General features: G+C 61.9%; 2 protein-coding genes across 4 annotated transcripts; one reads left to right on the forward strand and one right to left on the reverse strand.

The window, feature by feature from the left end:
• The first annotated feature begins 1,129 nt into the window (after nt 1-1,129).
• Nucleotides 1,130-3,471, forward strand: BRICD5 (BRICHOS domain containing 5). Its single transcript, XM_032327094.1, has 5 exons — nt 1,130-2,346; nt 2,539-2,694; nt 2,768-2,869; nt 3,124-3,277; nt 3,355-3,471. Exons 1-5 carry the CDS (start codon nt 2,104-2,106, stop codon nt 3,447-3,449), a joined length of 750 nt encoding a protein of 249 aa, XP_032182985.1. The 5' UTR covers nt 1,130-2,103; the 3' UTR covers nt 3,450-3,471.
• Nucleotides 3,412-8,122, reverse strand: MLST8 (MTOR associated protein, LST8 homolog). 3 transcript variants are annotated; one of them, XM_032327085.1, is made up of 9 exons: nt 8,038-8,122; nt 6,482-6,676; nt 6,263-6,314; nt 6,017-6,179; nt 5,555-5,630; nt 5,320-5,472; nt 4,366-4,490; nt 4,099-4,262; nt 3,412-3,988 (listed from the first exon to the last, which is right to left on the reverse strand). In XM_032327085.1, exons 2-9 carry the CDS (start codon nt 6,608-6,610, stop codon nt 3,870-3,872), a joined length of 981 nt encoding a protein of 326 aa, XP_032182976.1. In that variant the 5' UTR covers nt 6,611-6,676; nt 8,038-8,122; the 3' UTR covers nt 3,412-3,869. The 3 variants fall into 3 exon arrangements, with proteins under 3 accessions (XP_032182976.1, XP_032182977.1, XP_032182975.1); XM_032327086.1 differs by lacking the exon at nt 8,038-8,122 and adding an exon at nt 7,161-7,403 and having other exon boundaries at nt 6,263-6,311; XM_032327084.1 differs by lacking the exon at nt 8,038-8,122 and adding an exon at nt 7,161-7,401.
• Between the last annotated feature and the right edge of the window lie 898 nt (nt 8,123-9,020).

Genomic DNA, 9,020 nt, shown 5'->3' on the forward strand with positions numbered 1-9,020 from the left:
CATTTAAATCCAGCTGATCTGGACTGAGCACATTGTTAGCTGAGCGGCCAAGAGTGTGGATGCCTTTGCTGAACTCTGGGCAGCTGTGCAGAGAGCTCAGAGTAGCGTTGGTACCAAAAATTATTTTTTTAAACTTTTGAACAACTTTTGTGAAACGGTGGAATTGAATCTTAAGTGTGTTAATTAATAGCTGTGCTCTGTCTCGTAGGGAAAATCCCTTCGAAGAAGTCTGCGTGCCCCGCACCCAGCAGCACGGCTAAAGGCACGTGCTGGCCAAGAAATGCCTGACACCCTGGGCGTCCTCTGGGTGGGGGAGGAAAGAGATGTCCCCAGGAACAGGAAATCCTTTCACAAAACAGTCTCTTCCTGTTCTCCTGAACCCTCAGCTGGGGTGGCGGTTACACGCCAGTGGTCCTTGAGGCCACTTCTTTTGGCTCTGGAGTTCCTTGTCGGATGCCAGCGGGAAAACTGGCAGGGTCCGTCTGCTAGCCAAGGGTTCTTGGCAGAGGGCTCCGGCCTTTTTCTGCCTGTTCCCTAAAGTTGCTGACCTGATGAGCGGACCGTCCAGCTGCACTTGGCGGGTAGGGCCTGGGAAGCTGTTCTTTTGGCAGACCCCTTCCCAGCGCCTCACTCTGTCCCCAGTGGCATTTGCTCACGAGCTTCTCTCCTAGCCGCCGGGGGACTCGTTCCCTCATTCTCAAAGTTCTCATAGCAATAAAGGGTGTCCTGAACCCGCAGCTCTTCCCAGGCCCAGGCTGTCTGGGGATTGGACTTTGCTGTGGGGCATCGTGAGGGCAGCCAGGCCTGTGCAGTTGGTGGTGCTGACGGCTCTGCGAGGTCGGCTCAAGGTGGGTCTGGACATTGAGCAGGTCTGTCAGGGCGTTGTCGCCCACACCAGGAGCACGCAGCAGATGCGGCACGCAGCACCACCTGTCCTGCCAGGCAGTGCCCCCGAAGCCTACGTGCACCCCACCTCTGCCCCTCGTTGCACTGTGTGAACCCAAATGCATATTAAAGTCTCAAACCGCGCTAACTCTGGCGTTCTTTGCCCTTGTTTTGATAGCAGCCTTTGCGCAGAGGCTACAGCTGCCTAGCCCGGGGTGGGGGTGGGGGGGGGTGTTGCTGTCTAAGAAGGAGGCATTCTGGGATTCGTTCCAGAGCTGGGATGCTGACCACCAGGATGCCATCGCATCCCAGGCCCATGACACGAGGGCTGGCTTCGGAAGAATCAGCAAGACAGAGGCACAAAGGAAAGCCAAGAATAGGAAAGGGCAACAGGGTGAAGGGGTGCGGAGCTCTCACGTCCTGCCAGTGCCAGAAGGAGCCCTGACTTGAAATCCACAGCACCGAGAAGTCAGAGATGTGAGCTGGGAGCAGAGGAAGCCAGTGCGGGCAGGACGGCAGGGGCTGGCCGACCTGACTGACCATCCCGGGGCGTGTGGATGGGCCTGTTGGCTGCGAAGAAGCTGTCCTGCTCCCAGTCCCACGTGCTGCGGACTGCCCTTTGGCCCGGCCCATCTGAGGGGCTGGGAAGTGGCTGGGGTTACGGGCAATGTTAGGACAGAGGCAGCGTGGACTCCCATACAGCATTCGTGGAACACGTTTATTGACGGCCTGAGCCCTGGGAATCCAGGAATAACCTGAGACATTGGAACAGCCTCTTTAGAAAAATGAAGTCTGTCCCCAGCCAGACTCTAAAGTCGTTGTCCTTCCTGGACCTGGGCTGCCCTTCGTGCCTTCGTGCAATCCATGGGACTTGATTTCCTTGACCGCTGGTGGCGCTCTTCACCCTCTTGGGGCCCCGCACTCTCCAGTCTGCACAGGCCGGGTGTCTGGAGAGCCAGGCACCGTGACAAACACCCTCCACCCCAAGCAGGGGGAGCTGTCCTGGCTCCAGGAGAGGAGGGGGCCCGGACGGTGGCTTGGCTCATCACGGCTGTACTAAGGTTTCCCTAGCTGACTCCAAGGGGTGGCAGACAATCCCGCATTGTCACCAGGGCTGCGCCATGGAGCAGAGGCGCTGCGGTGAGAGCCCCGGGCCTGGGCTTGTCCAGGTGAGTGCCTGCAATCACCCAGTGCCCTCTAGGACGGGAGACCCTGGGCATGCCCTGGGTAGGGGATGGGAGCGCAGGACCCACCTCATGCACCTCAGCCCCTGCCTTCCTGACCCAGCCTGCTCTCCAGTCTCTGTTCCAGGCCCCACAGACTGCAGTGTGCCCCCAGGTGAAGGCCAAGGCCTGCCCTGCAGGCTGGAGGAGCCCCAGCCTGCTGCTGCTGCTGCTGGCACTGGCCACTGCTGGGGCTGTGGCCGGAGGACTTCTTGGCTTTGCTCACAGTCCCCCCAAGGTGCGCTCCTCCCGGGGACCTGGCCTGGGGCACAGACAGTAGGAAAGGGAAGGAAAGGCCAGGACCTCCTGGCCCTCCAGTGGAGCCAGGACTCAGAGCAGTGGCTGGAACACTGGGAGGTGGGGGGGTGGGGGGAGGTGGTGTCGGGGGCTGCCCCAGCCTGACCAGTGAGCTCTGGCTCCCCCATCTCAGCCTCTGCTGCAGATGCTCCGTCTGACCCCCCCAAGCCCTGGGGCACCCCGGTCCAACCAAACTGCACAGGTGGATGCGGCCCGAAATGTGGCAACCATCCAGGTGACCTCGGCTCAGAGCAACCGCAGCTGGGCAGTGCTGTTCGACGGGCAGAGCGTGAGTGGGATGGGGGAGTGGTCAGCACCCGCAGAGGCTCGGGTGGCCCTGCCTCACCCGCCTGCCTCCCTAGGGCTGCGTCTGTTACCGCCCCTCGGAACACCCGGCCTGCTTCCTCTGCCCAATGGAGCCCCGAGACCGTGAGACCCTACAGCTGCTGGTGAACACATCCAGGGTAAGCAGCCCCATGCGGCCAGGCTCCCCAGGCCAGGGGGCAGACAAAGGGTCCTGTGTATAGCCCAGGCCTGGGGCAGGCTGGAGCTCTGGTTTCAGGGAACAGAAGGCCTGTCTTCTCTTTGCCGAGGCCGCTGACAAGAGCTGAGGATGGTGCTGGCCCCAGGCCAAATGCCCGGGGACTCACAGGCATGGCCCCAGCCTGGGGGAGCACCGGTACCCCCACGCCCTGGCCCACCAGAGCCTCGTCTGCAGGGCCACGGGCCCCCTGGCCCCAGCCAGGACACCCATTACGCCCAGGAGCTGCTGGCAGTGCTGGGGAGCCGCGAGGTGGACCCTGCCCAGGTGGGCGACTCTGTGCGGCATCTTTGCAGCAAGACGCCCATTTACTGGGCCCGCCGAGCAGAGGGTAAGTCAGGAGCTGTTGTGGGGCCCAGGCGGAAGGGGTTGGAGCTGCGTGGGGCTCACGCAGGCCCCTCCCCCCAGGGCCCCAGAGGCAGCGGCTCATCTACCTGTGCATCGACATCTGTTTCCCCAGCAACATCTGCGTGTCTGTCTGCTTTTATTACCTCCCAGACTAAGTGCCGCACCCGGCCAGCCCCCCAGGCCGACCTCGTCGCAGGTCATGGAGGGTGGCTGCGGGCGGGAATTAATAAATGCTCCACCTGGCCGTGACACTGTTCTCTGGGGCCTCAGGACACAAAATGGGCAGGGCGGGGAGAGCACGGGCTTGGGGTTGGGCCCCAGCCTGGGACCCTGTGGGCCCTGTGGATCTGGAATTTTGGAAGCAAGTGAAGGCTGGCTAGGCTTCTGGGCCTCGTCACACCCACAGAAGCAACGGGAGCTGAGAGAACCCCAGGGCATGCTGGCCTGGCCAGTCACAGCCAGCCGCGGGGTCCAGTGGGCTCGAGGGCGAGGGGTTCACACTGGCCTGGGCAGCTGAGCACATCTAGTCCACAGGTGTTCCCTGGACAGCCGCCTACAATCCAGGGGGCCACGGGCTAGCCCAGCACGCTGTCGTTGAAGGCCAAGCAGACGACAGCTTTCTGGTGGCCGCCATACTCTCTCTTGATCTCTCCTGTCTCCACACACCAGAGCCGGGCCAGGTTGTCAGACGAAGCTGCAGGGAGGGATGGGGGCAGGAGCTCAGGGCAAAGCCCCAAGCTGGGGCCCACCGCAGCAGGAGCTGGCCAGCGCTGGGTGGTGGTGGCCGGGCGGGCAGGGGCTCACCGGTGACGATGTACTGCGAGTCCCCCGAGAAGGCACAGCCCCACATCCAGCCGCGCGAGGACTCCCCCGGGTTGCCGCTCTTGATGCTGAGCTCCGTCATCAGGGAGAAGTTGGACGTCCTCCAGATCTTGCACGTCTGGTCGGCCGAGCACGTGGCCAGAAGCCTAGGGGCAGACATGAGTGCAGCGGTGGGGTCGTCAGCAGCCACTCCCACCTTCACCCCGGTGCCATGCAAGGGCTCCACCCCTCTGCAGACCCCCTACGCACGTAGAGTCAGGGCTGAAGCGGCACTGCAGGGCGTAGCGGGTGTGTGCTGGGATCTTGGTCTTGGGGATGAGCTGTGTCACCTCGTCACCAATGCCCCCAGTCAGGTTCCAGACATAGCAATTCCCCTGCAATTGGAGGGGGGTCATGGGACACCTGGACCCTTCGGTCTGACACCTGGGAAGGGAGGCTCTCATGGCCAGACCCGGATGCAGGGGCCGCCGTCCCACTGGGGGCTGCACACCGGGGATCTGGGGGCTGAGCACACATGGCAGGCACAGCTGCGCCTGGCTGCAGGGAGCTCCAGGCAGGCTGAGAGCCAGAGGCCATGCCTGGCCTTCGAGCAGAAAGCTGCTGGCTCGCAGGAGGGTGAAGGACGAGATGGGAGCGAGACACGTCAGATGGAACAGCTGGAGGGTGACGTGGGGATGCTACGGGACCAGTGAGTTGAGAGGTAAGGGACTTTAAAGGGGAGAAGATGAGGCCGGATGGGAGAGCGGGGCCACACTGCAGTGTCCCACAGCCACGGCAAGGACCCAGGGTGCCAGGGGGTCTATGCAGGGAATGCTGGCGTTGGCAGGCACTGAAGGAGCGCCGTGTGGAGGCAGAGCCTCAGTGAGGAGGGAGGGTGGCCGCTGAACGGGGAGCGGAGGCAAACGTGGGCCAGGAGGAGCCGGAGAGGAGAGGGAAGTAGACAGACTCGAGAAGTTGTGGAGGTGGAAGTCACGCCCGCTGGCTGAGCTGTGCAGTAGTGAGAGGGGGCGTCAGCAGCGACACCCCGCTTTCTGGCTTGGCTGGCTGGCTTGGATCTGGAGCCCAGGATGAGGAAGCAGGCCCAGTGGGGGGTGGGGGGAGTCTGAGGAGCATCTGGGGACTGAGCCATGTGCAGGGAATTGGGAAGACCAGGGACTGGGTGCTGAGCCAGCCTCCCCCGGCACACGCGCACCCGAGACTCACGGTGCTGTTGACGGCTGCCATGTAGCTGGCGTCAGGGTCAATGTGGGCGGACGTGATGGAGACCTCAGGCTCGGGTATCAGCTGCTCGTTGTGGTCCGTTTTCAAGTCCCAGATGTGGATGGCACCGCTCTGGTCCCCCACAATGAGCTCCGCCTGGGGTGCAGGGGAGGTGAGGGAGGGCCGGTCCCCTGCCTTCCAGAGCCCCATGGTGCCCGGCCCTGGCGGCGCCCCTCACCTGGTTGGGGTGCAGGCACACGCAATTAATGGGTGCGTTCACCTGGAAGATCCGCTGGCACTGCAGGTTCCGAGACCTTTGGGGGCACATGCACTCTACTGGGTGCTGCTGGCACCCCCAGACGCTCTTTTCCCGCCATTTATGCTCGTTCCTCTGCTGACTGCAGCGGCATCACACCACACACCAGCTAGACTCCCCCCGCCTCCCGGGAGCAGCCCCTCAGCCCGGGCTTGGGGGACTTACTCTCCAGAGCTCCTTGGACGATCAGGTTGAGACTGGGCTCATCTTTGTGAGGCTTCACCACCTGCCCTACTCCACTTTCGTCACCACCCTCAGCAAATCACCCGCAAAGAAAACCCCATCTGGGTCTCTGCTTGGAGGGTCCTGGCCTGAGACAGCCCCGGCCTGGCCCCCCACCCCAGCACACCCGGCAACAGGCCCCTCCTGCCCACTGCCCCACACCTGAGGTCCCAGATCCGCGCTGTGCAGTCCTCCCCCCCCGTGTACATCCAGCGGCCGTCCTCATGGAAGCCCACAGATGCGATGTTCTTATTGACCCCGTCGTAGCTGATGATGGGGTTGGGATTGTTGGAGCTGAGATCATACATGCGAATGTGCTGGTAGCCTAGGGACACAGGCTGAGCTGCAGGGTGGCTGTGCCCAGGCCAGCCCAGCAGGGATCAGGGGTCGGGTCGATAGTACAGCTACCTGCAGCGGCGATCATGCTGCGGTCCGGTGTGATCTCCAGGGCGTTCACCTGCTAGGTCTGTTAAGGAGGAGGACAAACAGAGCCCTCGAGCCCCCGCCCCCATCTGGCTTGGCTGCTGCAGACTTTCCACCTGAGGCACCCCTTCCTTTCCCCAGGCTGCTGCTCCCACCAGGCATCCTTCCCAGCACCGCCCTCCCCAACTCCGCGGTGAAGGATACAGAGTCCTGATGCTGAACCGTGCGCGTGCAGATCCCACTGTGGGCCTGCCAGAACCGCACCGTGTGGTCATAGCCCGCAGTGGCCAAGATCACCGGGTCACTGCCCACTGTGCCAGGGGACGTGTTCATGGTGTGGAAGAAGAATCGCCCGCACAGGACGCACTTCTGAAAGGCGGGGGTCAAAGCTCAGAGCATCTGCAGAGAGAGGGGTGTGCAGAATTTACGGAATACTCTCTAAGTACACTCGCTGCTGAGAGATAGGCAATAGCATTCCCATTTTAGAAATGTGGAAACTGAGGCTCCGAGGCTCAGGGAACGCATGACAACCTGCGGAAGCGCGCGCTTCGTTCCCCGCCCTACGGACCCGGCCGGGACGCCAAACCCACCCGCCGCCGGCAGGGGGCAGTCGCGCCCGGGGCGCCGCTTTGCCGCAGGGGCAGAACGCGCATGCGCAGGGACGGCGGACGGGCCGGAGAAGAGAGCCAAAAGCAGCGGCTACGCATGCGTAGCAGGCCGGCGGCTGAGCCTGATGGGAGGGGGTGCTCTCTGGCCAGGCCCTCGGGCTCCCCCGTGCTCCGCCGACAGCCCTGGCTTCGTCCCGCTGGGCCAGCTTCCCCACGCGCGCTCTCCCGGCCACCCAGCGGCGGCTTTCTGGCCCAAGTCCCGCGGCCCCCCGTACCTTACACGCGGCTCTGCGCTCCGCCGCGCCTCAGGACGGCGAGCGGAGCGAGAGCAAATCGATAGAGGCTGCGGCCGAGCGTAGAGTTATCGATGGGCCCTTAAGGCGACACCACGGGACTTACGCGGGGGTGTTGGGGCGAGACCAAAGTTCTGGGGCGGGAGGGGCCAGTAGAGGCCTCGGTGATGCCTGGCCGCAGCCTTCTCCTCGCGGGCACCGCACCCTTCAGACCGCTACCCGTTTTCCAAACTTGGTCCCGAGGCGGGGCCGGGACCAACCCCTCCCCTCCATCCCCTCCTCCCCACCCCTCGGCTAGGATGCCCAAGTAAGTTGGAGGACTCCCGCCCAGTTAACGTTTGAATTGCAGGTAAGCAAGAGTCATTAGAGGTTTTGGTATAAGTATATCCCAAATACCGCATGAGATATACTTACCCTAAAAAGTTACCCGTTGTTTATGGGGAATTCAAACGTAACTGGGCGTTCTGTAGTTTTATTTGCTAGACATGACAGTCCTAAGTCTGGGCGCTTTCGGTCCTGTTCAGCCCTGACCTGACCCGCTTGTCTGCCCACTCAGCCTCAGTGACCCCTCCAAAGCTGGGGTCCCTCATGCCTCCTGTGCCATTTAGCGCTCCCACACTCCGGGCACTGTGACCTCAGCTCTCCTGCGTTTCTTTTTTCCCCCACGATGCTGAGAAACGCAGCTGCACACAACCCCCTTCCTTCCTCTGGCTCCTTGACCAAGGCCTCAAATCTCCACTACGCCCCCAGGCCCTGGGTGGCAGGAACCTTCCCCCATCCCTTCCATGCCTCCCTCCTTCCTTCCCCGCAGCCCGGAGCCCCCCACACTCCGGCAGACACTCTTCACGGCTCTCCCCACCTCTCTGACTCCCGTGTCCTCACTTCCTGCTCACTCCTCAGCCCACTGTCGTCTTTGGCCCCAGCTCTCCAGTGGAAGTATCGCAAGGTCACTGGTGGCCTCACACCGACAAGCCCGCTGGATACTTTTCCTTTCGCATCTTGACACATCCGCGCAGCAATTGACAGTGCTGGTCCTGAAATCTCCCTCGCTGCTCAGCTTCCTGCCAGTCTTTCTCTGCCTTCCCTCAGAGCCTGGTCCCCTCCAGGGTTCTGGTCTCTGCATGCCTTTCACACCGAGGGGCCTGTGTGCTCTCCAGGACTTCCAGTACCACCCGTGTTGGGAGGCCTTCCGCCCTGTCTCTAGCTCAGACACGCCTACCTGAGAGACAGTCCCTAGACAGCTCTGCTTCCCATGGCCGAGACCACTCATTATGGAGCTCCCCCAAACGGCTTCCCCTTCTGTGTGCCAGAGCCCCTCCCGTGTTACAGCTTGGCACGATCCAGTGGTGTCCGTCACCCCCTCTGCCAGAACTGCCTCCTACCCCACCTCCCTGCCTGCACTTCTGCCCCCATGCAGGCTGTCTTTCACATTGCAAAGTGGTCTTTTAAAATTCGAGGCGCTTTCATGGGTCCCCCTTACCCTCCAGACCCCTGGCCCCTGCCAACTGTGCAACTTTCTCTTCTCTCCATTCCAGAGGCTCCATGCTCTATCCTGCCGGCGTGGACAATAGCCTTGGGCTTCGACCCCCACTACACGCTCCCTTCTGAGCTGTCGCCTGTGCCCCACTGAGGATGCGCGCCCGGATACCTCTTTACATGCCACACTTGGGGTGGTCAGCACCTTTGTAGTGTCTGTAGGAAGCATTATGCTGGTGTTTTTGTTTTCATTGAGGTAAAATCCACACACTGTGAAGCTAACCATTTTTTAAGGTTTTATTTATTTTTTACTTATTTTACAAGATTTTATATATTTATTTGACAGAGAGAAAGCACAAGCAGGGT

The sequence above is a fragment of the Mustela erminea genome, chromosome 20 (assembly GCF_009829155.1).
Source record: "Mustela erminea isolate mMusErm1 chromosome 20, mMusErm1.Pri, whole genome shotgun sequence".
Classification (NCBI taxonomy): Eukaryota; Metazoa; Chordata; class Mammalia; order Carnivora; family Mustelidae; genus Mustela; species Mustela erminea.

Excerpts from the sequence above, each read along its gene's own strand:
- BRICD5 (XM_032327094.1), top strand. The coding sequence starts at position 2,104 with ATGCCCTGGGTAGGGGATGGGAGCGCAGGACCCACCTCATGCACCTCA. Across the intron at positions 2,347-2,538 it reads TTGCTCACAGTCCCCCCAAG|CCTCTGCTGCAGATGCTCCG; the intron begins GTGCGCTCCTCC and ends CCCCCATCTCAG. Across the intron at positions 2,695-2,767 it reads TGCTGTTCGACGGGCAGAGC|GGCTGCGTCTGTTACCGCCC; the intron begins GTGAGTGGGATG and ends CTGCCTCCCTAG.
- MLST8 (XM_032327085.1), bottom strand. The coding sequence starts at position 6,610 with ATGAACACGTCCCCTGGCACAGTGGGCAGTGACCCGGTGATCTTGGCC. Across the intron at positions 5,631-6,016 it reads GCGCGGATCTGGGACCTCAG|GTCTCGGAACCTGCAGTGCC; the intron begins GTGTGGGGCAGT and ends GTGCCCCCAAAG. Across the intron at positions 4,491-5,319 it reads TGGCAGCCGTCAACAGCACC|GGGAATTGCTATGTCTGGAA; the intron begins GTGAGTCTCGGG and ends CTCCAATTGCAG.